The sequence below is a fragment of the Monodelphis domestica genome, chromosome 1 (genome assembly GCF_027887165.1).
Source record: "Monodelphis domestica isolate mMonDom1 chromosome 1, mMonDom1.pri, whole genome shotgun sequence".
In the NCBI taxonomy this organism is placed as follows: Eukaryota; Metazoa; Chordata; class Mammalia; order Didelphimorphia; family Didelphidae; genus Monodelphis; species Monodelphis domestica.
The window spans coordinates 380,621,091-380,648,831 of NC_077227.1; the positions used below are offsets into that span (position 1 = coordinate 380,621,091).

Consider the following 27,741-nt stretch of genomic DNA (forward strand, 5'->3'; position numbering starts at 1 on the left):
ATTATGGGAGTCTACTATATATAATAAGAGGAACTGATGAGAGATCTAGGAAACAAATCCCTTGGAGATATGCTAGAGAAGTGATGGGACTTCAATTATACCTATTAGAACTTTTTGAAAACAGAGCAGCTAACAATTTCCTGATTTGCCTTAATGATACTTGCATCTTTCAAAAGGTAGAGAGTACCAGAGAAATTCTAGATCAGATTCTCAGCCTAAAAGAGGAACTAGTTGCTGAGGTAGAAATGATGGGAATCTTGTGAGAAACTGATTCTACCATCTAAGTATTTGTCACAGAGGAAAGGAAAGCCTGACATAATCTGACACCCACCTTAGATTTTGGGGAAAACATTTTTTTAGGCTTTCAGAAAAGGGATCAGAAAGAATGCAGAAACCGCTCTGATCAAATGACAGCTGAATTGCTGCCTTCATTTCTGGTCATCATGATACAAGACACTGCTGAGAGGCAGCACCCACACTATTACAGATTTGAACTGGGAGACAGGAAAACCTGGGTTTGAGTATGGTAGCTGTGAGACCTTGGGCAAACCATTTAACCTCAGTTAGTTCTCAAAGATTGATTTAACTTGACTTGCTGAGGATGGAGAAATTTGAGCGACATAGTGGAATTCTTATTGAAGGTCCTCAAGCAGAGGCTTGTGATTATTACATCATGGTGATGTTGTAAAGGGGATTACCCCCACCCCCCAGATAAGTTAAATTAGATGGCTTCTAAGTCTCCTTATAAGATTCTGTAAAATTTGACATCTGATATCAAGAATGTTAGAAAAACTAAGACATAATCAAACTAAGCTACATATAACTAAGCTACATGTATGGTTGGGTATGGATAGCTCAGTTAACATTCCATTTCCCCAAAATGTAAATATGCAACATCAAGATGGTCACTAGCTGTGATATCTGAAAAGCCCACAAGATGGGGATGCTAACACAAGATAATGAACCTTCAAAATAGGAATGTTCCAGCCTCTTCCTTTTCTCATGAAATGTTTCTCAACATTAAAGTGAGGGAAGGCAAAGAAAAAAACCAAGAATGAAACATCACAATGGCTCAACTTAATTTGTAAAATTGACAACTTATCTAACAGTTTTGGAACATTTATATCTTTCTCTAGCTGTTTCTGAATCTAAGCTATTCATTGATGCTGATGTATAAGGAATAAGAAGGTCCATCTATGCTTCAGAGCAGTTTTGCAGTAAGATGGTCAGAACCTATCTGTATCTTTTCAGACACCACCTCCTACATATCCTACATACTTAGTACAGAAAAGGTTGTTTTTGTTTCCTCTTGAATTAGAAATTGTTATCCCCTAACCCCATCCTTTTATATCATATAAAGACATTACTGGCATAGTAGTATAAAAAAGAATTCTTTATTCCTTTAATTTAATGGGGGACCTGGAGATCCTCTTACCAGAGATGTGTAGGGATTAACTAGCTCACAGCGACAGAAAGTAGGAATTGGGAAACCCCCAGCTAGGCTAGCATCAGTTGCTGGCTGGCAGTTGCAGGGAAGTTGGCTTCTGGGTGTGAGTTGGTCTTTTGGGTTGGTGTTTAGTTGCTGAAATAAAGGCAGGTCTGAGCTTACTGAGAGGGCTTTTTTGCCTGTGGCTCTCTAGAGAGCAGGTCTGTCTCATAGGCAAGGATCTGCTGTCAGTTGGCTACTGACAGTTTGGGCTGCTATAGAAAACTGAATGAAGGAGTGAGTGGTAGCTAATTACTTTAGGGAGGTAGGTAGTTAGTGAATTATATATAATGTAGATTAGATAGGCCTGCTGTTTGCCAGGCAAGAAGCAGCTGTCCTCAGAAGACAGAGGTAGTTATTAGGAATTTTAGTTATATTTATAGGGTCTGAGATGACTAAACTCTTTCCTCTTTTCTATATTCTTTTACTATCTCTATTTTAATTAAACTAAATTACTAAAAAGCTGCTAGAAGTTTTTTCTCTGGCTTAAAGGGATAATATTTACAACTCTACTATATTCTCATTAAAACTTAAATTATTAAAAACTGCTCTTTGGTCAAAACCCATATTTTAACCCTTACAGTAGACAGAAAGGGTTAATCTTGGAAGTCAGAAAGACCTTGACTCAAATCTCCCAATTTGCTTCCTTAGTAAAATGAAGGAGATTGATTTAATAGCTTCTGATGGCCCTGCCAGCTCTATGAGACTGCATCTAACATACACTAGTTGTGCAATTATGTGGCAAGTTGATTAACCTCAATGTCCTAGGCAACTAAAACAAAATAAGAGCAGATAGGCACTGAAGTTTTTCCTACTCATAATAATGAAATTACAAATTCCAATTTTAAAAAAGCCCATAGAGTGGAGCTACAGCAGAGAACACAAGTGAACACACAAATAAGTAATGCAGATTTTGCTCTTGTAAACAATTCTCAAGGGAAGCAAGCCCAGTTAAGTGACACTTAAGATACTTTGATTACTTGGATAAACCCTATTAGGAGCTTTATTATTTAGCTTTTTAGGAACAATCCTTTGGTTTCAACTTCAGTTCTTTAAATTCTTGACCTCAAGTTTAAGTGTTGTATACATATAACTCTTCCTTCTTGAAACAAGTCTCATAAGTCATTTATGGATCAGATCTAAATTGCACTCTAAGGACAGAAAAGTAGGCAGACACTTCAGTTCTTTTTATATTGGGCTCTAGACAAGTTTCATTTGCTCAGTAACCAGCAAATAAATTCTGAAGATCCTTGCAAAAACACCACCTTTTTATATGGTATACAAAACTCTTCTTTTTGAAGAAGTCTTCCCACAGCTTTCCTTATCTGCACAAAGGCTATGGGACTTACTGAAGAGTCAGGAAATACTTGCTACTATATAATATATAGGGTACTTTAAGGGCTCTTTGGTAAGTGACTTGCCAATTGTCATCAGGCTCCAGTGGGGCAATGACTTCATATATCCTGACAGTACATGCTTAATGAATATTTTTATGTGTGAAGCATACGAATGGAAGAGCAGTCAAGTCTTTAATTTCTTTAGTGGAAAGAATTCAGAACAAGAATAGGAATTGTATTTTAACAACACTTAAAAGTTTAAAATATCAAGCCTTTATGTTTACAGATTATTAAGTTAATAGAAAAAGATGTAACTTTTTTGGGACCAGGGAGCCAGGTTAATTATAAGTCAGGAAATGGGGCCAAAAGCATTTTGAAGATAATCTTGTTTGAGCCCCTCATTTTATAGATGAGGATACTGAGTCCAGAGGCAGCTTGGTCAAGGTTATAACTAGGATTCAAACCTGGATGCCATGACTGAACTTTCCATTACTAACACTAAGCAATAAAAAAAACACTTAATCACTTTAAGAAACAGAAGAAACCATTAGAGCAGAGAATCTAAGTCAAGAAGAATATGGCTGCTGTTTAGGACTCCAAACCAGGTATGTTTAAAAAAATTTTATTAGAAAAGTGAAAAGAACATTTCAATTCAAATCCCTCCCATGTCAAAGTAAAAAAAGCCCCTACAGTATGTCCTACCCACCCCTTTCCCCAAAACTTACACAAAAGGCAGAAGTTCTATGCAACTTCCTGAGTTCCTGCAAGGATTTAATCCTTACACCTATCAATTCAATAGCTTTCTTAGGGATTATAAAGGTTCCATGTCAGTTTCTCTACTGGCAAACTGCATGCTTTCACTAAGGAATGAAATCTGAAGGCTCTACAATCTTTGAAGATTTTCATATGAGGCTGTAGTCTTGTCAAGTTGAATGAGCTTATTCTCTCTCAATTACATGGAATTTTAGCAGCTGTCATGAAAGGCATAAGAAAAAAGGCTGCAAAAAAAAAAAGTACAATTAAATCCAAATGCCAGTTTTTGGAAAATAACAGTCATTTAAAATTTCAGACCCCAAAATTTCATATTTAAGCCACAAAAATAAGGGGGAAATGGGATGTTCCAGAACTTAGTAGTCTTTTCTTTTTTCTTTTCAATATTCCACAAACTTAAGACATATACTAGACATCAGGCCTATAAATACAGTGACAGAGCAGCTTATTTTCTCTTTCTCCTATCTGAAAAACTGTTCTATAGCTAGGTCTTCCAATATCATAATTAGTGGTACTAGTAAAATAATGACTAACCTCAATTTTTGTTTGATTTTGAATAAAAGGAAATCTCACAAAGAAAATCCTACTCATAATAAGAATGAGATCTAGAATTGGAAAAGACCCTGGTGATCACTTATTTCAACCCCTTCATTTTATAGACAAGGAAACTGAAGTCCAAGGAGGTCAGGTCATTTCATATCATATAAGTGGCTAAGTGGCAGAAATAGAATTTGAAGAGTGGCTTCTCTACATAGATGATTCTATTTTTACAGTTTGAAATGTAATTAAAATTAACCTTTATCTGATATGATAACATGATACTGGCTGTAAAACTATAGACAAGTCACTTAGTCTCAGTCTCATTTATTCATCTGTTAAAAACAAAACTAAAAAGCCCCAAATATGAATCTCAAACAGGGTTATTTTGTCACACTTAAGTGCCATAATACCAGGTATTACTATTAAATCCATTTTTCAAACATTGGTCAATCTTCTATAATTTACTTCATCAATTAGTTCAGAACTTGATTAGAATGTATTCAAGGGCAGAGAGCACAAGATCATTGAAATGCTCGATACCCGAATAGCCAAGCTTCAAATATGAGAGCAATGAAAGCTCCCTCAAGTAGCTACAGGGAGAATAGCTGAACTCCATCAAGGATTGTTTTTTTTTTAAATTAATTTATTTAGAATATTTTTAATGGTTACATGATTCATGCTCTTTCTCTTCCCCTCCCCCCTTCCAGAGCTGACGAGCAATTCCACAGGGTTATATACGCATCATTGTTCAAAACCTATTTCCATATTAATATTTGTAATAGAGTGAGCATTTAGAGTCTACATCCCCAATCATGTCCCCATTGAACTCTGTGATCAAACATATGCTTTTCTTCTGAGTTTCTACTCCCATAGTTCTTTCTCTAGATGTGGATAGCATTCTCCCTCTTAAGTCCCTCTGGACTGAAGGACAACACTTAGAAAGAATTTGCTAAATGTTATTTACTTTAATTTTAAAAAACAAAAGGCTAACTCATTTCTAGGCCATTCAGTCAGATTAAAGTTTTTCTTGGAATTTTATCTGTTGTACAGACTGATCATCTCGGATGACTTTAAAAATGAAGATATTATTCATAGCTTTAATATTTGGCCCTGATGTCACAATCTTTCAAATATTCGATATTATGAAGTTTTATGCAGAAATCCACAGCAAAAACAAACTGATGGCGCCTGAGGGGAATATGGCTCTTGAAGCACTTTGTGTGACTCAGTGGTGACAATTTATCATAATGATCAAAATACCATCTCTACGTCACCCCAGATGACTGGCTAATGTAGTATTAAAAAAAAAAAATCACACAACAGTGCAAGGCAAAGTAAATTCCTACTGCAAAGTCCAAGTATGGTGACATAATACCTTAAGAGGAATCCTGAGAAGGAGCAGGTGGATCTTGACTTTCAGGCTCTGGAGGAGGAGCTGGTATAGTGTCTTCTTTCTTCTGTGCAGCCAGGAATTCATGAATTGCTCGCTCTATCTGTGGCCTGAATATGTGGTTCAGTTTTGGATCCACTACCTGTGAAATAATTCTGTCCACTCCAGCTTCCAGCATTCCTGACCTTGTAGAAACACAAATAAATCACTGTTACTCCATTCCTATAAGAATTATCACCTTTATCCCAATCAAGTAATTTGAGTCTTTATGTTCACCCAAATGAGTGTCAACATGGTAAGAACCTAAAAGTCTTTCTGAAGAACAGAGGTCCATTTACCACAAATTATTTAACCTGTCTTACTTTTAAAATCTTCTCTCCAAAGAATCAACCACGATCACATAGAACATAATTTCTATGTGCATGTATAAGACACACACTTATGACATTTTAGGGCTTTCTTATTTGTGGCAATAGGACCAAAACTGACCCAGCCTCTGAAGCACAAAACTGGGGTAGTTATTTTGCACGCTTCCTTCTCTCTTGCCTCTTACAGCCAAACATTTGTCAAGTATTTACACAGCTCATCTTCGAATCTCCCAAGTCTTTATTTGTCAGGGGCAGCTGGGTGGCTCAGTGGATTGAAAGTCAGACTTAGAAATGGGAGGTTTTACATTCAAATCTGGCCTCAGAACGTCCCAGCTGTGTGACCCTGAGTAAGTCACTTAACCTCTATTGCCTGGCTTTACCACTCTTCTGCTTTAGAACCAATATACAATACTGATTCTAAAGAATAAAGGTAAGGATTAAAAAAAATGTTTTTCCATTTGTCTATCAGGAGTATTGGAATAGCATCAAGGACAATCTCTGCATCTTAATCTTGTTTGCCTATTGTACACTGTAACACATCCCTTTACAATTCCATGCAATTAATCTTCCTTATGAACAGATCTGATCATATCACTTGCTTAATATGTTCCAATGATTCCCAGCTGTCAAAAAAGAAAAATCCAAACTTAGCCTGATAGGTAAGGCCCTCTGCAAACCTTATTTCATACCACTTAGTATAAGCTGAAAATCAGACTACCCTTTAAAGAGAAACTGACACTTGGAATGTTCTCCATTTTGTAAACAATGGAAGAAAGAAAAGGTGGGTTGAAACACTGTCAGATGTGAACATGGGAGTGACAAGACAAGATAGAATCTCTTTGTACTGGCTTTAGATGATAGACTTAATTGGCCAAGATGAACCAGATGAAAATGGCTTATTTCCAAAGTAAGAAGTCATTGCAAGTTTGTGCTATAGTTTGAACAAAACTGCTAAATAACATATAATCCTGTCAAAGAACTGAACCAAATAGATCAAACAATGTCATTTAGAAGTTAATTTCTTAAAATTATGGAACTTCTTCCTTTAAAATATACCTTACTAGTCTAATAATAAAGTTAACTGTTAATAATTTATAAATAGGAGTCAAAATGCTGACTACTATATTTGCATATCTAGTAACACGGACCTAGAAGTAGCCAAAGATACATCTAAGGTATACTTAGAACCAGATAGCATTTAACTTTAGATAAGGTAAATCTATTAGGAAAGATGAAAACAATCACCCTGGATCAATTAGGTCCTGGTTAAATTAATACACTCCGGAACGATAAAGTCCAAAACAAAACAACAACAGAAAGTCCTAAAGTTCTCTACCAGTCAACATTTATCTGTGCTAATCACTGTGTTAGGTGCTAAAGACACACATGGAAAAGAAACAAGTCTGCCATCAAGGAGCTTCTAAAGGGAGAAAAAACATTTATACTTTAAGAGCAAAACAAAACCAAAATAAGTATGGGAGGTAATTTAGGCTAAAAACATTAGTAGCTGGGGAGGGCAAAGAATCAGAACAGGCCTCAAAGAGGAGGTGACGGTTTGAGGTGACCTTGGAAAGAGGGCAGAGATTAAGGATGATGTACAGAAAGACAATGGGTATCTGTCTTTAGGCAGCTGGCAGTAATCTGGATAAAGAGCTAGGCCTGAAGACAGGAAGATTTAAGTTCAAATCTGACTCAGATATTTAATAAGTATGATCCTGGTTAAGTCATTTAACCTCTGCCTCAGTTTCCTCAACTATAAAAGGGGATGACAGCATCTGCCTTTGGATTATTGTTAAGGACCAAACTAGATAATATTTGTAAAGTATTTTGTATAGTGCCTGACACATATTAGATACTCTATAGATGTTTGTTCTCTTCACTTTCCTGGTCAAATTTGAAAAATAACAAGACAACAAGTTTGGCTGGATGAAGAAACCTTAAAAGGGAATAAAGTTGAAAAGGAAGTCTGGAACCAGGTTGTGAGGTCATTTTAAATGCCAGGAGAATTTATATTTGACCATAAGGGCAGTAGGAAGTCACTCGAGGTAACTGAGTAGGGGAGTAATATAAAATTTGTACTAAATAACTTCAGCAACTATGTAGAGCAGGGGTGTCAAAGTCAAACAGACTCTCCCTGTTGGTCACATACTGACTTAGAAAACCACACGTTAACATTATATACATTGTATTGTATTTTAATTTTGTTACTATTTCCCAGTTACATTTCAATCTGGCTCCTGCCATTATATTATAGCAATTACAGAAGGGTCTAAACTAAAATGGCTGGTATATGAAAAGAGAAAGGGTTGGACAGACAGCATGGAGGTAAACAATAAGACTTGGCAACTGAATAGATATGGCAGGGTGAAGGAAAATGAGGACGACCAAGGCAATCCTGGGAAAACAATAGTGTCTTCAACAAAAATACAGACATTTGGTAGCTGTGGGTTTTATTTGGGGGGGGTGGGGAGATAATGAGTTATTTTGGATATATTAGAGTTTTAGAGGCATAGGGTAAACCTAATTCAAAATGTTTACTAGATAGTTTGTGATGCAGGATTGGAACTCAAATATAAAAGTTGGACATTCAGATCTGGGAGTATGACAAATGGAAGCCAAGAGAGTACAAAACCAGATCAAGAAAAATTTAGAATGTGCCAACTAATCCCAAGGCATTATGCTAAGCATTAGGGATATGAATAAAAGCAAAAAAAACAGCACATTTTTTCATGGAGCTCAGTCTAATGGGGGAAGACAAGATATATACAGGATAACTGGGGGAAGGCACTAGCATTAAAAGGGATTTGAGCTGAGACCTCAAGGAACCTAGGAATCAGATATGGAGGGAAGGAATTCTGGGGACTGGGGATAGCTTGCCAGTGAAAAGGCACTGAGATGGAAGCTGGAATGTCTTATGCAAGAAACAAGGAGTCAATTATTATCTGACTGCAGAATAGTACATGAAGGGGAATAAGGTGGAAGAAGACTGGATAGGTAGGAGAGAGCCAGGTTATTAAAAAAAGCCAGGTTGTTTAAAAGTCAGATTATTATTTGATCCTAGAATTAATGAGGAACCAATGGAGTTTGCTGACTGGGGGACGGTACTGACATGGTCAGGACTTGTAATGTAGGAAAATCAATAGGATAGCTGAATGGAAGATGGATTAGAAAGGGGAGAAAATTGAGGTGGGGAAACAAAGTCCAGGTCAGACTTCACCAGAGCAGTGGCTGTGTTAAAAGAAATTAAGGGGCACATAGGAGAAATTTTTGATAGTATGATCTATAGGACTTGACAAGAAATTAGACGTGGGTGAGTAGTTAATAGCTAGGTTATGAGCCTGCATGACAGAAAAGACAGTAAGTTCAAATTTAGACATAAGTTTGAAGACAGTCTATCAGGTTCTGCCCAAAAAGCATAAAGGTGAAATTACAAGTCAGGAGAAAGTTAGTGCCACATTTAGCAGGTTGGATGAGATCCAGCAAAATATGAGGTAAGGTATTTTCCTGAGGTAGTGGTATGGGGAGGTGTGGGAAGCCTGAGAAGGTATGGAACAGTTGCTCTGAGTAATATGACAGTGTATCAACTGGAGAGGAATAAACATGACTGCCTAGCTGAGGGCACAGTTGAGATTAGTCAACAAATCTGTACAGTCAAATTGGGTGAGATGGCTTCCTCTAACACCATTAAGCAGCATGAATAGGAGCAGAGGAACAAATCATAGTAGTAAAGGTTTGCCAAGGCACGAGGGAAAAAAAAAAAAGAGTACAATAGATCTGAGAGCAGAAGACATTGTAATGATGAAGTGGTGATATAAGGTCAAATATGGGAAGACAAAGAGTAAAGCAGGGTAAGGGTGACAGACTGGAAAAGTGTAAAGGAAACGGGCATCACAAGGACGCTTAAAAGGAGGGGGCAGGGGGCAGCTGGGTAGCTTAGTGGATTGAGAGCCAGGCCTAGAGATGGGAGGTCCTAAGTTCAAATCTAGCCTCAGACACTTCCCAGCTGCGTGACCCTGGGCAAGTCACTTGACCCTCATTGCCTAGCCCTTACCACTCTTCTGCCAGATGTAAGGTAAGGGTTTAAAAAAAAAGGAGAGAATGCAGCAATGAAAGGTTAGAGAAAGTTCAATATTCTTGATCATAAAGGTACAACATTGCGAGTGATGGGGAGATAAAGGGTTTGAGTATTCTTGTGTGTAGCTGAGGTGGAATAAAGGAACAGGAAGTAGTTGAGATCTGAGGGAATAGGAAGCTGGAGTGTTTGAAGTTACATCAATGTGATTTTATAGGCCAATTATAGAAATTCTTCCATTGCTAGATACTATGGGCAACATTCTTTACAAAAATTCATAGGAACAATAATAATAATAACACCTGAATTACTTTAAGATCTCTCTCAAAGTTCTCATAGTATTTTCATGTTACAAAAAACTTCATGCTGGTGAAATAGGAACCCACTAGAAACTAGTATAAACACTAATTCATTGTCTAATCTCTATCCCCTTCCTTTTAATATGACAAAGTCTGTCTGTTGGAGAAAAAGCAAGAAAGGTGCATGGTTATTATTTCAAATAGGCGAAGTGCTACACCTTTTGGCATCATTAGTCTTTATCATTCAAAAATGCCATCTCATACTTTTCCTGGAATTTTAGCTTTTGTCAAAAATTTCAGAAGCCTGCATCAAGCTGAAGTAAAAGTACTGGCTCTTCTTTAACAGAAAGAGTTTCCCTTTTGGGATAATAACAACAACAAAAACCCTATACTTCATTTCAGGATAAAAAGTTATCTTTCAGTCACTAGTAATAAGAGTTTGGCCAATGTAACATTTTGAGGCTAATTTTGCACAGAGAAGAAAAATAATCAAATTTATGCATGAATGATCATTATCAAAATCATTAAGGTCACAGCAAACTTGAAGGATAAATAACCCTGAGTTTCCTAAAAACTGCAATTTCACCACTAGATGAAATGAGGGTGAGTGAATGTGTTCTAATAACATTATCTTCTATTTAAGCTAATGATAGAATTTGCTGTTTCTTATTTACCTAAGAAACAAATGTACATATAAAAAGTTTTTCTACACTAAAAAGGCTTAACGGTACCAAAGACTGATAGCTTTGCAGATGTTGGCCTATAATCTAGTAATTCTATTGCTTCTTTTAAAACTTGTATTTTACTACACAATAACATAAATCTTGACTAAATGAATGGAGACTACTTATATTCATATGAGACTGCTGTCTATTTACTCAATTCTGTTTACTTACTGAACCACACTCTGTCTCAGCCCATTTCTCAACTGGTTTTTGTTCATTGCTGGGTTCCACTCCTGCTTGTCCAGATGAGTTGACACAAAGTTGTCTACTTTCTGTCTTAGATTTTGGTAAGCTGGCTGAAAGAGGGAGGGGGAAAAAGTCAGAAAAATCACTTTCCAAAATTTCTAATAGGAACGAGTCCTACATAATATTTTCCACTTCTAGACTATTCCTAGGTCAAAATGTACCTCTATGTGCCCATGTAAATTAACATTTTACTTAAGAACATAGACAACTTTAAGTTATGGTGCCCAGCCAGACATTTTGTAACTGCTGTAGGAGAGCCAAAAATATCCAAGAGAATTCCATTTCTCTTCAGGATGAATGTTTAAACACCTAACTAAAAAATTTCTTGGTTGAAGAAATTTGCTCTAAGACCAGCAAATCTGAAAAAAACAGAATTAAAAAGTAACCCAGTATACAGGAGTTACACATTCAGAGAATTCAAGTCCCATTATCTGTACCAGTGAAGACTTTTAACCACACACACAGAAGAAACTGGACTTGAACCCCCAAAACTAGTGTAGAATGACTCTTTCAACCTCTGGATTCCTGGAGAGCCAAGGCAGCAAGTGAAAAAACCTTATGACAATCCTCCCACTAAGAGAATGGTTTTAAACAAGTATTCTTTACCTGAGGTTTGTGAACTTGATTTGTTTTAAATATTTTTATTACTACTTCAATATTATGAGTTTCTTTTGTAATCTTATTTTAGGCATTTAAAAACATTATTTTGAGAAGGGGGTCCATATGCTTCACCAGACTACCAAAAGGGTTCATCATTCAATAAAGGGTAAGAACTTCTGTGCTAGTCCTCTTTGTTGGGAATTTCCTTTTCTTACATGTAATGATATGTAAAGGGAATAAAGTAAGTAAAGTTCCATTTCTTTTTAGTCTGTAATTGATTTAGGTTCAAGTACTGCTCAAACCCAAGAAATTTGAGATGTTAGCTGTTTCTTGCTGAGAACTAGCTTAACCTTAAACTTTAGCTAACCTTTCAAAAATATGCATTACAGATTTTTCAGAAATCCAATTGTGCACAAACCAGATATAGTTCCGAATATAAATGTGACTTTTGTAACCAGGTGATAATCTAGTTTCCAGGAGTTTCAGATTTCTGATCTATGAGATGAAGTGGTTGGACTACAACCTTTTAATATTCCTTCCCAATGTTCTATAAGAAAGGCAAACCTACAAAGGATAAAATATAAATACTGGGGACAGCTGGGTAGCTCAGTGAGAGCCAGGCCTAGAGATGGGAGGTCCTGGGTTCAAATCTAACCTCAGAAATTTCCCAGCTGTGTGACCCTGGGCAAGTCACTTAACCCCCATTGCCTAGCCCTTACCACTCTTCTGCTTTGGAACCAATACACAATATTGATTCTAAGATGAAAGATAGGAGTTTAAATAGATAGATAGAATGCAAACACTAAAGGGAAAGTATAACTAAATTCTTAAGAATTTCTTATACTAAAATTTCCATATGCCAAGAACAGAAAAAAGGTGATTACCTGTTTCTCCCTGCAAGTATACAACAAATTTAATGTTATTTTCAAAGCTACCCTGCTTGTTTGTGTTTTCTAATAATGATCCTTCTTTCCCCTCCATAAGTTTCACTTAGTAATTTTTTAAAAAAATAAAACCCGTACCTTCTGTCATAGAATCAATACAGTGTATTGGTTTCAAGGCTGAAGAATGGTAAGGGCTAGGAAATGGGGGTCAAGTGATTTGCCCAGGGCCACACAGCTGGGAAATGTCTGAGGTCAGATTTGAACCTAGGACCTTCCCATCTCTAGGCCTGGCTCTCAATCCACTGAGCTACCCAGCTGCCCCCAGTAATATTTATTTTTAAGATTCTAAACCACTATTCAATTCTGTCAGGACACCATGCTTTGCTTTGTGTTCAACTCTTATTTTATTTACTAGTTGAAAATTTAGGGTGATTTATCACTGTAAAAGCATTATAGAGATCATTTTTCTCTTAGACCACGGTTTTAGCCAACAAGACTCTAAAAAGATTAATTTCAGTCACAGGGAGTCAGCTTTATAGTAGTGTCTAAGCTCTCAGAAGGAATGCCTGTTTTCAAGTAGAACAATCCTAACCACAGGGTAGAAAGAAAAAAAAAGAAATTAGTACAAATGTATCATATACTAAGAGGGATCACTACCCCTCCAAATGATGTATTGCATATATATATATATATATATATATATATATATATATATATATATATATAAAAACCTTCATTAAAATCTTTCAATGCTTTGTTCTAGTGGGTGACCCTAGATTATTTGAGATTTTAATAGAAGTTCTTATTCTATTCAACAAATGATTACTACTAGCTAACTGAAAAAACTTCAAGTATGGATCAAAAATAATTAACTTCTGTTCAAGAACTAGGAAAAAGGTGAAAAAGTTCATCATCAGAAGATAAGTTTTTTGATAACATGATCAAAATATCTGAGTTTGAATCTTGTCTGTCACTTCCCACCTGTGTGATCTTGGGCAAATAAAATTTCTGGGCCTCAGGTCCTTCATCTGTAAGCTGAAGTAACTGAATTAGACAACTTCTGATTAAGTCTCTTTTTAAGTCTAAGAACACATGAAGACTTTCTACTAAAGCAAATTAGGTACATTCATGTAGGGAGTACCCATGCTCATAAAAATCACACTCCTACCTCACTCAGCCCCTATACCCAATTAGGCCTCAGCCTCAAGCCAAAGACATACTGTTTACTCCTAAAATATTCTGTCCCATACTACACACTGGTTTCCTCTTTCCACTTTTTACACAGGGAATGATAAATCAAATCATTAGTCTTATGGCTACTGAGAAGGGTGTATCAAGCCAAAATCTTTTAACTCCATTCTGAAACCCTTTCAGTCAATCACAGGTTGCTTAAGTAGAGAATCTCATTTCTCCACCTTCTACTGAGTCTTCAAAAATACCACCTCATCTCTCCCTCTCCATAACCACTGTCTTTCCCTTCTACTATCCATGCCCAAAGGAAGTCCAATCTATTGTTAATAAGTTGAATTTTTATTAGATTTATTTCTCATTGCTCCTCAAAATCATCTGGTTTTCCCCAGAAGTCACAATTGTGACTACCCTCTTCAGAACTGGAAGGATCTTTTGCACTACTCCTCTGACACACAGGATTAGGAGGTATGATTCTCATTCCTTACTTCCCAGTTCTGTTATCGTCACTCTGCAACCTGTCCAGCTTTCAGATATATCACTTTAACCCAATTCTTGCAGCTGATCTCTACCAGATGATTCTCCCTCCTTTCTCATAGAGTTCAGTACCTGGATCACACATCTCTCCATCTCAATTCCTACCCTAACTTATGGGATCTACAATTTTCACAGTGATGTTCCTTCAAACACTTTGGCATCACAGATTATCAATTTCCACAATTCCTACAATAGACATCTTCACTCCATTAAAGCCAGGACTAGTCACATCCTTCCTATCCACTCCCCTCACTATCCTTATGTGTACTACAAACTGTAACTGTGAAATTCCTTTGACCATAATTTATTTCATTTCTCCCTGTGCCTCACATCACATCTAAACGTATCCTCTTTCCTCATTATAACTTTCACACACTTCAGTACTTGTTGCTTTTCTAAGCCATAACCCTAGCTTTAAACATAATTTCCTCACTTTTTCAATTCTATCTGTCAATAAGCACTTGGGACACAAAGACAGGCAAAAACCTTCAGGGAGGCTCATATTTTAATGAGAAAACATGTGCATAACTACATATAAAATAGAGTAGATGAAAGGTGATCTCAGAAGACATGGGGAGGGGGAGGAGGTAGGAAAAAAGTGGGGGGGGGGCAGGAAAGGCCTCTTGAAGAAGGTAGGCTTTGAGCTGAGTCTTTACAGGAAAGCTAACATGTGGAGGTAAAAGCATTGTAGGGAAAGGGAACATATTGTCAGGATAGAGAGAGTTATGTCTGAGGAACGTCAAACAAGCCAGTGTAGTTGCACTGTAGAGTTGATGGAAAGAAGTCAAATAAAATTGGAAAAGGAGAATACAGCCGGTTGTGAAGGGCTTTACATGTTAAAATGAAGGCTTAAATTTGTACCTATAAGTAACAAGGATTCACTGGAGTTTAGGAACTAAAAGACTGATTTGGTTAGATCTAAACGTTAGGTAAATCAGGTGAGTGCAGAATGGAATGAAATGGGGAGAGATCTGAGGAAAGGAGACCAATTAGAAGAATACTGAAAGGAGCAGATAGGTGGCTCAGTGAATAGAGAAGGAGGCCTAGAGATGGGAGGTCCTGGATTTAAATATGACCTCAGAGACTTCCTGGCTGGGTGACCTAGGGTGAGTCACTCAACTCCAATTGCCCATCCCTCACTGCTCTTCCGTCTTGGAACTGAAACCTAGCATATATTCTAAGACAAAATGTAAGGGTTTTTAATTAAAAAAAAGAATATTGTAGTCCAGACAAGAGGTGATAGGCATTTGCACTAAAATGGTGTCCCTGAATGGAGAGGAGACATATACAAGACAGAAGGAAGAAATAAGATCTGAGAAGAGACAGTTGTGTGGGGTGAGGGGAAGATGGGAATTGAGAATGACACCTATACTGAAAGCTGCTTTGACCAGGAATATGGTGATATATTCCATAGTAATTGGAAAGTTAGAAAAAGGGGAAAGTTTGGGGGAGGAAGAGTTGTTTTAAACATGTAATGAGATGCCTATGAGATATCCAGTTAGAAATATCCATCGGCATGATTGCAGTTCAGGAAAGATACTACAAATGGATATATTGACCTAGGAAAACATCTGCATAGAGATAATCATTGAACCCATCAATCAAGCAAGATAATACAGATTAGTGGTTCTTAATTTGATGTCTAAGAAGTCAGTAAATATTGTTTTTAAAAATATTTTTATAACTATTTAAAAATAATTTAATTTTAGGTATTTAAAAATAATATTCTGAGAAAGGGTTTATAGGCTTCACCACACTGCTAAAGGGGCTGATGACACAAAAGTCAAGAATCTCAGGTATACAAGAAAAGCTTAAATCAACATCTTGGGGACAACTCATGGATAAGAAGCATGGCATGGACAAAGATCCTGCAAAGGAAACTGAGAAAGTAGTCATGAGTTGTAGAAGGACAAGGAGAGAATATTCAGGAATGATGATTAACTATGTCAAATGCTTCAGAATAATTGAAAAAAAAATGAAGACTGAGAAAAGGCCATTTAATTTTGTAATTAAAGAGATCATCCTTAACTTTCAAGAAGGCACTTTCAGTTCAGATCAAATGTGTTTAGGTTTAGAAGAGATAGAGAGGAGAGGAAGTGGTAGGACTGAGTAGATTGCTTTTTTATAGAACTCAGCTGAAAAGGGAAAGAACTATTGAATAGATAGCAGGAATGGGTAGATCAAGTAAGGGTTGGGTTTATTGTTTTAAAAGGATGAGAGAGACATGGCATGTTTGCAGGCATCAAGGAAGGAAACTGTAAAGGTTCAAATCCCATCTCAGAATGTTACTAGATGGGGCCATTTAATTTATAGTTGTCTCAGTTTCCTCAACTGAGAAATGAGGATATTAATAGCATCTATCTGCCAGGATCAATGAAGATCAAATAAGTTAAGATTTTCAAATACTTGGCACAGTGCTACTATTATTATGGTCCTTATTATGATTATTATTACTCATTAGATTTAAGAGAACAGAAGAAATGGGAATGGTAGTAACAATACTCTTGGAGAAGACAGAAGAAAGAGATCAAGGATGAACATGAAATGCCTTGCCTTGGTCAAGAAAAAGGATCCAAAGACAGGAGTGAAGAAGATAGGTAAGACATCTGTCTGAGTGATGAGATAGAAGGGAAGATGGAAGTCTTGGATCACAGGGGATTAAAAGCTTTGAAAAAGCTTCTGTAGTGAGCGGAATAGCTAACTGGTTAAGAGTTGAAAGGATTGCCTTCTGCAATGAGGGCTCAGCTGAGAATACTTATAACGTTTAGAGAATGTAATTAGCAAGGTTTTATAATTTTCTCCTCAGCTCCATTTAGCAGATGGAGGTACTAAACTAGGGTTAGGGGTGGTAAGGCACAACAGTGATGGGGCTAAGGAAGCAAGGGAGATTACAGTATATTGCAGTTAGTTAATTCTATGGTTAACCAACCAGTTTAAATTTAACTGTCCTCTACCCTTAAATTCCTTGCCCTATTTTCCTATTCCAATACTCTTTATCATCCACTTTTCCATTGCAAGTATTCACCCAACTGTGATGACTACAATTTTAAATTATGTAATCTTGAAGTTGTCCCCAGTTTCACAACAACCCTTTCTATTGATGACTTTCTATTACATTCCCCAGTTTTTTCCAAAGCTTCTCTCTTCAAGGGACTGATACCATCCCCTCACTTTCATCAAAAGAACTTTGCCTCTTTGAGGCAATCTGTACCAAACTCCTACTTTCCCCTAACTCTTCATTTTAAGGCCTCCTCTCCACTCTCTCCTTTGCTCTAGACTCAAGCCTTTTCTCCTTGTCAACTCCTACTTTCCCCTAACTCTTCATTTTAAGGCCTCCTCTCCACTCTCTCCTTTGCTCTAGACTCAAGCCTTTTCTCCTTGTCAATGGCAACCTCCTTCCAAATTGTGCCATAGATTCCCATCCCCTCATCTAGCTTTGCTGTTTTGTAACCATACTCCTAGAAAATTTTCTTTTCATTTCTTACCTTAACTTTCTCAAATTCCACTTAATTAATCCTTAGTTTTAGCTTCTGATCTCAGCATTGAAGTGAGCCAGATTGCTAACTGGATTCACTAAAGGTTATGATAAATACTCTTATCTGAGTGGATCCCTCACTGCATAAGGCAATCTTTTTACCAATCAGTTTTCTCATCTGCCTGGCCATTCCTTTTCAAAGCTCCCCAGCCCACACAGTCAGTCAATAAGCATTTATTAAGTGTTTACAATCTGCTGGAGATACAAATAGAAGTAAAAGGAAAATCCCCGTCCTCAAGGGACTAATTCTAATATTTGGTTTGGGAACTTTGGATTCATTTCCTTCAAATTCTCAGTAATTTTATTTCTTATGAAGGTACCACCATTCTTCTAGTGCTGAAATCTTGGGTCATCCAAAACTCTTTCCTCTCCAATCAGTGGCCAAGCCTTGCCAATTTTACCTCACCAATACTTATCAAATTTACCACTTTCTCTATATTCACAGAGCCACAATTCTAATTTGGGCTCTAAGCACCTCGGTCTTGGATTATTTCAATAGTATTTGGTTTTACTGTTTCCACTCTCTACACTCTCCAGTCTATCCTCTAGAGGCCAAATTGATATTCTTAAATGATTTTTTTAAAAGCCATATTACTAATGAAAAGTTCTAGCTGTTCCTTTGTATCTCTAGGATAAAAAAAATTTGTCTGGCTTTTCCTAGATTATTAGGCATCATTCTTTTTCACACACATTGTAGCCAAATTGGTTTGCTGCTCTCCATAGTCAATCTCCTGTCTTCACAATTTTGTACAAGCTATCCCCCTTAACTGGGATATACTGCTTCAACTCCTTTTTCTTCAAAGCTTAAGTGAGGTCTATCCTGCTATCCTCGGAGAGGTTAGTGCTCACATCCCTAAATTATTTTTTGTTTTGCATTATTAACCTTTCTATATACATGTAGAAGGTAAATCCAATAGCAAGTTTTTAGCCAACACAAACTTTGTATCAAACCCTCCTCCTGCTAAATCCGTAGTAGGTGCTTAATAAATGCTTGCTGAATTAATTACTGAAATACTGACAAATGAAAAGCCGTGGACTTCTCCTTCCGGCCAGATTTACTGATGAAAATATCATCCTGCTTAAACTATTAAACCGTCGTGCCAACAGGTATAGAGTCCCCGAAAACAGATGGTTCGTACAACTGCCGCCCCCTCAAAAAAAAACAGGAGGCTCTGCTTCGGGGGAGTCACATAGGGTTTACAGCTGGAAGAGGGATGATTAGTCACATAAGATTTGAAGTTGGAAGAGATTAGTAACATAAGGCTTAGGGTTGGAAGAAATGCTGAGCGATTTTCTATTCTGGGGGTTCTTACCTTTTATTTTGTCATGGACCCCACTGAAAACGTGGTGAAACCTATGGGTCTTTTTCTTGGAAGTGTTTTTAAGTGCATTAGATGAAAGACAAGAGTATCGAACAAAACCAATTATATTAAAAGTTATCAGAACATGTTTTTTAAAAGCAAGTTCCCCCAAGGGACCCCAACTTGAAAACCGCCTACTCTAGTCCTATTCCTTCATTTTACACACACGTCAGGAAACTGACGCCACGATGGGATGTGCAGGGAGCAGTAATACCTGACGCTTGTAGGCCGACTTTCATACGACAACATAGTGACCCAGGAGGTCCTACAGGCATTATCATCCCCATTCTACAGATGAGGAAAGTGAAGCCCGGGGAGGTGAAATGGCACAGGGGACAGGGATCTGAACGCCGGGCTTCTCGGCTCCAGGCCCAGCGTCCCTCTCTCGGGCCTCGGGGCCACCGCTACCTTGGTGTCCACGTCGGCGAGGCAGTCCCTGCGGAAGCCGTCGAACAGGCCGCGGCTCTTGAGCTGCTCCACTATGAGCGCGATGAGCTGTGAATCCCCGGGCGGCAGCGACGCCGGGTTGGTGACGCCGCCGCCGGCGCCCGCCGAGCCCGAGGACGAGGTCACCGAGGCCTGGCCCGAGCCGCCGGCGCCGCCCCCTCCACCGCCCCCCGCGCTAGCCCCACCGGTCCCTCCACCGCTGTCCGCCATGGCCCTGTCCTCGGCCCGGGGCCACGCCTGCAGTTCTCGCCCCGGGACCGGAGGGTTAGGCCAAACGCGGCCCGGGCCTGGCTCACCGCCAGGAAGAAACGGCAGTCTGAAATACAACCGCGGAGCCTGTTGAAACTGCGGCCGCTGCTGCCGCCACGAACGTGACTCACGTCTCGCGTTGAATGCGTCGCGGTTGCTATGCATTCTGGGGCTGGGAGTTCTTGGGTGGAGAGGGTTCGCCTTAATATGGGGAACGCTTCAGCCAGATTAAACTACAACTCCAATGGGGCATTGGCAACACCGGGGAAGATTCATGGAAATCACGCCTTGCCATAGTCTTATAGGGAGTTGTAGTTCTAAGACCTTTCTTCACTTGGGTTTGAGAACACCATTCTCACTTAGTAAGTATTGATGTCCAGCCAAATCACAGATTCATAGATTTAATTAAAAGGAATATTAGCTCTTTACACATGTTAAAAGTGGTGTAGTTTAGTTCTCATTTTACAGATAAAGAAGCTGAGACACCCAGAAAAGTTAATTGACTTGCCCCAGATGACACAGCTTTAATTTGAGTCAGTCATCTAACTTCAAAATTGTCAAAAGTGTTGGGACTATCACCACTGTCGCAATCCACTACCACATCTCTGGGATCATGACCAGAATGCCAATGGGCACCTCACAAGTCAAGTATTGGCCCTTTTGTCCAGTCTTTGTGACTCTTTGTGATCCCTTTTGGCAAAGATACTGAAGTGGTTTTTAATTTCCTTCTCCAGATTGTTTTAGGGTTGAAGAAATTGAGACCAACATGATTCAGAGACTTGTCCAGGGTCACATAGCTACAGAAGTATCTGATCCTAGATTTGAACTCATGAAAATGAATCTTCCTGACACTAGGCTCAGCTCCCAATCCACTATATTCCCTTGCTGCTCCCAGGTATGTGCCAGTACATTGTAACATGCTTCCCAGTTCATCCTCAAACCAAATTGTAGTAAAATCAGCGTGAGGTTAGAAGAACGGGATTTTAATTCCAGCCCTGCTACTCTGCTAGTTACTATCTGTGCAACCTTGGGCAAGTCATCCAGTTTCTCTTCTGTTCCTCATCTGTAAAAGGAAGGGGGAACTCTGAGATGAATTCCAACTCTACATCACAGTATTCTATAAAAACTTTCTTTTTAATCAGCTTTGGGAGAAAACAAACTCCTACCCCTTTCTTCCCTCCCACCTGACCACCACCTGTGAGGGAACATTCCTAGACAGAGCAGGAGGAAGATCACCCCTATCTCTTAAGTCACAATGATGGTAGCCTGGGAGAGTGGAAAATTTGCTGAAGGCCCTGGGTCCAAACTCCTATCATTGTGACAGGAGGAAAGTGACTTTACTCTGCTGGGTCTTGGTTTTCTTATTCTATAAAATAAAGGGGTTTGCAGTGAGTTAAGGCAGCTGGGTGGTCCAGTGAATAGGGTGCTGGGCCTGGAGTCAGGAAGGCTCATCTCCCTGAATCAAAATCTGGCCTCAAGTGCTAATGGTGTGACCCTGTTTGCCTCAGTTTCCTCATTTGTAAAATGAAACAAAGAAGGAAATGGCAAACTACCCCCAGTATCTCTGCCAGGGAAACCCCGAATAGGATCAGGAAGAATCAGACTATGATGAGAACTATTGAACAAAATAACATCTTAAAAGTTCCTTTCCACTTAAATCTCATAATCCTGTGAATGTATAATCATATACAGATATCTCTTCTACATGTCTTAGGAGCATGATGCCCCCTTGATCTGGAAAATATACATAAAATTTTTGGACCCTTCCTACCAGAGAAGGCTGAATTTTTTCTTTCCTTTCATGATGTGTTTAATGTGTATATTTATGATATGAAAAGATAAACTATGTTGATATTATATAATACTATACATTTGTTTTATGCATTTCTGAGTTTCTAAGCATTTTTTGTGTCATCTGCTGGCTTTCTTGTGTCATGTGGAGTTTCCATGAGTCTCACAAAAATTCTCATTTAATTTCTTATGCCGACTCTTGATATATATAGAAACCATGATGGGGAAAATCATAATGTTGAAGGGATACCTGTGTCATATCTGCATTATATGAACATAGATGTGTGTATACATGTTTTACATACATGTTAAAACATTTAAACATGTATATAACATGTTTATCTGTATTTATGTGTGAGTATGTGGATATACACACATGCACAATGAAGTAGGCTTACTCTAGTGAAGGGAAAAGGGGAAAAAAGTAATTATAGTAATTTCCACTAAATTCATCACTATAGAAGAAACCCAGATTACTCAAAGGCTTTGCTAGCAGCTGTAAATTCCAACAGGCCAGCAACCCAGCAAGACTTTAGTTAGGAACAAACTGTCTTTCAGCTAAAAAGTAGCCACTAAATGTAGAGAAAGGTTGTTTTTGATCAGAGCAAAGTGTGTTCTTCATCAGTGAAGGGAATAAATGTCCATCCATGAAATCCTGCATGCTTTGGAAGTATCTAAATTAGTGCTGAGAATATACAGACATTGTCTTCATGACATAATAGCTGGATGAATCCAAGTGACACTATACATAATGATGGTTGCCTGTTGATTTCATTAAATACCCCTTGATATTTCAGTAGGAGACTAAGTCATTGGATCCTAGGCTTTTCAAGTCAATAGGGACCTGAGAGATCCTTTTATTTTACAGCTGAAGCCCAGGGAGCATGTATAGCATGATATTCTGCTTATTTCACTCTGCATCAGTTCATGTAGGTGTGATCTTTGTCAAAATACTTTACCCTAAAAAAAAAAAAATCTTAAAAATGTAAAAAAAGATAGTTTACCCTCTGAACCTCAATTTTTCTCATCTGTAAAATGAGTGAGTTGGACTCAGTGCTCTTAAGGGGTTTCCATCTTTGTGGTCTATCAGAGGCAAAGGGATTTACCCAAGGTTATATAGCTAGTGAATAAGAGTGTTGAATTCAAACCCAGGTCTTCTGACTCCAAATCTAGTGTCATTTCCTAGTGTTGGGCTAATGGAACTGTGAGAATAATCGTGTGCCACATACGTAATCCTGCCTCCTCCTCAATCCTGACAGAAATGGGAATGAAAATTGATCCAGGTCTTGCCACATACCCATGACCTCACAACATAGAATCTGCCCACAGATGCTGAAAATTGATGTAGTAAAGTGTAATGCAAGGAGGGAACCATCAGGTGGCATTATTGTGTTAAAAATTACACACTGTCTTCTGGTTGAGTTTTCATTTCACATCAACCCAAATAGTTAAAATCCCCCAAAATAGAAACGTCTGCCCCTGGCTTTTATTGTTGTTTACCAGGCTTCAATGTGATCTCAAAGCTATAGGGAGCTTCAGTGCCTGGCACACAGTAGGCACTTAATAAATGCTGATTGATTAATTGACTGATTGATCTAGTTATTCAAATGAAGATTAGCAATTTCTCAGAAATTTACTGCAAGGAGGAACCTGAGGCATGGAGAGCCTTGTTTAGGGTTCTGAAGCTAGTGCTTGTTAGGAACATGAACTCAGGTTCTTCTGATCTTCCATGAAGATTGTATAGATTAGAGCCAGCTAGGTGGTTCAGTGGATTGAGAGCCAGGTTCAGAGACAGGAGGTCCTGGATTCAAATTAGATCTCAGACAATTCTTAGCTATGTGACCTTAGGCAAGTCACTTAACCCACTTTGCCTAGCTCTTACTGCTCTTGTGTTTTGGAACCAATATACTGTAAGAGTTTTAAAAAACAAAAGATTAGAGTGAAATGAGCAGAACCAAGAGAACAGTATACACATTAAATTAAATGAAACATTGTGGGATGATCAAATGTAATTGACTTTGCTACCAAAAGCCACACAATGATTCAGAACAATCCTGAGGGATTTATGAGAAAAAATACCATCCACATATAAAGAAAGAACTGTGGGAGTAGAAATACAGAAGAAAACATATGGTTTATCACTTGTTTATATGGGTATATGATTGGGGATTTTGGTTTTAAAAGATTGTTCTATTATAAAAATTAATAATATGGAAATAGGTTTTGAGTGATAACACATGTATAACCCAGCAGAATTGCTTGTTGGCTCTGGGAGTGGGGAGGAAAGAGGGGAGGGAGAGAACATGAAACATGTAACCATGGAAAAATATTTAAAAAAAAATAAAAATTATATTAAAAAAGATTATATATAGATTTCCAAGATGTGATTAAAGCTTTGTTGTATGGCCTCAAATATTTCTTAGCTGTGTGACCCAGGGCAAGTCACTTAACCCCAATTGCCTAGCCCTTACTTTGAATAGATTCTAAGACAGAAGGTAAGGGTTTCTAAAAACAAACAAACAAACAAACAAAAAACTTTGTTGTAAAATTTCCCAGTAAACAAAAGTGTTGAAATCCAGGGAGTTTGAGATATGCTCCAAACTACACAACTGATAATGCTATTTAATATTTATATGATGCTTTAAAATTTGCAAAGCCCTCTCCAACTATATCACATTTTAGCCTCACAACAACCCTGGGAGGTACTCTTGTTACCTCCATTTTACAGATGAGGAAACTGAGGCACATAGACATTACATGATTTGTCCAAGTTTACTTAGCTAGTAAGTGGCTGAATTTGAATTCTAGCCACTGTACAACCTAGCTTCTTCTAAAATAAGAACCATATAAATTCTAATAAGTACCAGAGCTGGTGCTTGAACACAGGCTTCCTAACTTTCACCCAATCTCTTGCTCTTCTATACAGTCATGCCTGAGTATCTTTTAGACAAAACTTCTTCCTGTGGTTCTTTTCTATTTTTAAAAGAATCAATTTGAGCTATTATGGCTAAAGTTCATTTGGATTTAGCCCAAGATCTGAGTGTACTCAAGCTTATGGCTCACACTCTTACAATCAATAACTGGTCTGGAAATCTCTGTTTATAGAATTCATTCTAGGTTTCATGTTACCATGATATAGGTTGGTATAGCATGGAGAAAAGAATGGCCTGGAAGACAAGAAGGCCTGTATTCAAATCCTACTTCTGACAAATACCAGTTATAGAACTCTTGGGCAAATCGCTTTACCACCTACTAAGGTGGCTGCCCTTCCTGGCTCTGCTTAGGAGGCCAGAGGGGAGGGAAAATGCCTGACCCAGTGCTAGAGGTCAGATATGCCAAGAGGAAGTTTGGTCAAGGTGCTTCAAAAGCAGTGACAACTGCGGGGTGCAGGAAGCAAGTAAAATAAGCTTAACACCAGAAACAGCTCAGAGAAAAGGGTAGGGATGCCATCCAGATGGGTCTTCTTGGGTGGAAGTTGATGCCAGGGTTTGGACCATATGGGGCCCTAAACAGGTGTAGAGCAGGGTGCAGGCATCCTGATTGCCAAGGTGTTCTGGAGGACTTCATTATCCCCAGTGTATAAATGCCTTTTTATTCTTGGATGCTGCACTATTTTCTTCTATCGTGGTGGAAAATGCCTTTGGTGAGCTTACATTTTATTGTTTACACCTCATCTGATATTTATGATCTGAGGGTTGTTGAACAGGGTTATATCTTTCAAGGAATCTTGAATACTTTTGCCTTTTCTCCATGTTTTCCTAGGGCATCTAGAATCTGCCTGGGCTGTGTGACTGCTCACTAAGCTTGGATGAGAGATGAGTCATCCACTGGGCTTTCCAGTCAAATGGAGCATGATAAGGGCTTACCATCTTCTCTGCTATTGCATCCTAGGGTTCTCCAGGTCTTATCACTTGCACTGCCTCTGTGCCCTCCAGACCTCTGGCACTGTCATCTGCTGAGCCCATCTGAATGAATTGAAATGGTAGTCCTAAATAGCATTCCTAGGATCTGCCCATCCTTTGTGGGCCATCAACAATCTGTATCATGAACATTCAGTAAAGAGATTGTGCTTTTAAAAAAAATGGCATTATCATCCAATGTATCCTTTGGCTTTTCTCTCTCTTTGTGGCTGAATTTTGATGGGTCTCCCTTCCCCCCCCCCACGCCCATAAGAATGTGTCCCTTTTGAGAGCAGGGACAGTGTCAATTTTTCTAATTGTTCCCCTACACTTAGTATGATATTTGGTGCAGAATAAGCATTTTATAATCATTCATTCATTCATTCACTCATTCATAAAATCACAGGGAAGGACCACAAGAATAAAACTGTTGTCAGCATCCTTCTGGATGAAATGGATCACACCCCAGTCAGACCAGAGGAAGGACAGCCCTGGTCAAAGAACCGAATGAAGTTCTCTTAGTCAAGTTCATTTCATTGCTGTCTAGTCCCATATTAAAAAAAAGAATCCCTTTCAAAGATATTGATAAATTGTTGCTACTTGCTCTTCTGCCTTTCAACCAATATACGGTCTTCTCTGATTCTTCATGATGACATTTGGGATTTTCTTGGCAAAGATACTGGAATGGTTTGCCATTTCATACAAGGAATTTTCAAGAAATTGTGAATACATTTGCCTTTTCTCCATGCTTTCCCAGACCTTCTGGAATCTATCTATCCAACTCCTTTTTACAGATGAAGAAACAGAGGCAACCAGGTGAAGTGACTCGCCCAGGCTTATCCAGGTAGTAAGTGTCTGAAGATAAATTCGAAACCCAGGAAGATGAATCATCTTGACTTCAGATCTACTACTCTATTCACTGTACCCTGGTTTCAGTAGGGACAAATACAGAAAGTTTTAATAGGAACAAATTTATGATCCTGAACCTGTATTTTAAAAAATCAAATTTACAACTACATAATAGGAGAGACATGTCTGGAGCAGAGTGTGTAAAAAAGATCCAGGGAACAGGGTGGTGGTGGGATGGGCTGTCAGCCCAAATGAGTCAGGTGTGTGAAATGGCATCCAATTTAAATGAATTTAATTACATAACTATTTATTATGCAATTGTTATATTGTTATATTTGTAATTGCTGTATTTATTATGTTAATATATTATATAGCTATAACATTGCTTTAGTTACCTGAGGGTGGATCTATAGGCATAGAATGTTACATGTACTTTTAGATAAGAATGCTATATTATGAATTTAATCTGTATGAAGAGAAGTGTTTGCCTGGAACTATCACCCTGCTATTTGTTGTCCTGGTCAGACCCCATCTTTAGTATTGTGTTCCATTCTGACCTCCTCATTTTGGAAGGGACATGGACAAGACTGGGGAAAATCAAGAGGAATGAACCAGGGGGAGTGGGGGATTCTTCAGTGGGAATTAGCTGAAGAAACTGGAGATTCTTAGAATGAACATGAGAGCACTCACAGGGGAGGCTGTGAACACTATATTTGTATGAAGGATCTTCACATAAAAAGGGAATCAAGATGTTTTGCTTGGTGTGTTGGAGTGATGGAATGTTGGGGGGCAAGTTCCACAGAGGCAGTCTAGTTCTCAAGCCAATATAATACAACACAACACTATTATATTCCTCATTTTACAGTTGAGGAAACTGAGACAGAGGTTAAGTGACTTTCCCAGGTCACACAGCTAGTAAGTGTCTGTAGCTGGATTCGAACTCCAGTATACCTGATACCAGGCCCAGTGATCTCTCTATTTTGCCACCCAGCTGCCTCTAATTTGTCCATAAAACACTAAGGATCAGAACAATCCAAAAGTAGAATGAGCTGTTTGGAGTGGTAGTGAATCACTAGGTCCCCAAGACGAAATTGTATAGTCACTTGTTGGAGCTGGTCTAACAAACAAGATTTAAAGCAAGAAGGGGTTGTTAAGGCCATTGAATCC

General features: G+C 38.3%; 1 protein-coding gene across 1 annotated transcript; it reads right to left on the reverse strand.

The window, feature by feature from the left end:
• Window positions 1–3,429: 3,429 nt before the first annotated feature.
• Window positions 3,430–20,215, reverse strand: BOD1 (biorientation of chromosomes in cell division 1). Its single transcript, XM_001380625.3, has 4 exons — window positions 19,748–20,215; window positions 11,160–11,284; window positions 5,510–5,709; window positions 3,430–3,821 (listed from the first exon to the last, which is right to left on the reverse strand). Exons 1-3 carry the CDS (start codon window positions 20,198–20,200, stop codon window positions 5,511–5,513), a joined length of 777 nt encoding a protein of 258 aa, XP_001380662.1. The 5' UTR covers window positions 20,201–20,215; the 3' UTR covers window positions 3,430–3,821; window position 5,510.
• Between the last annotated feature and the right edge of the window lie 7,526 nt (window positions 20,216–27,741).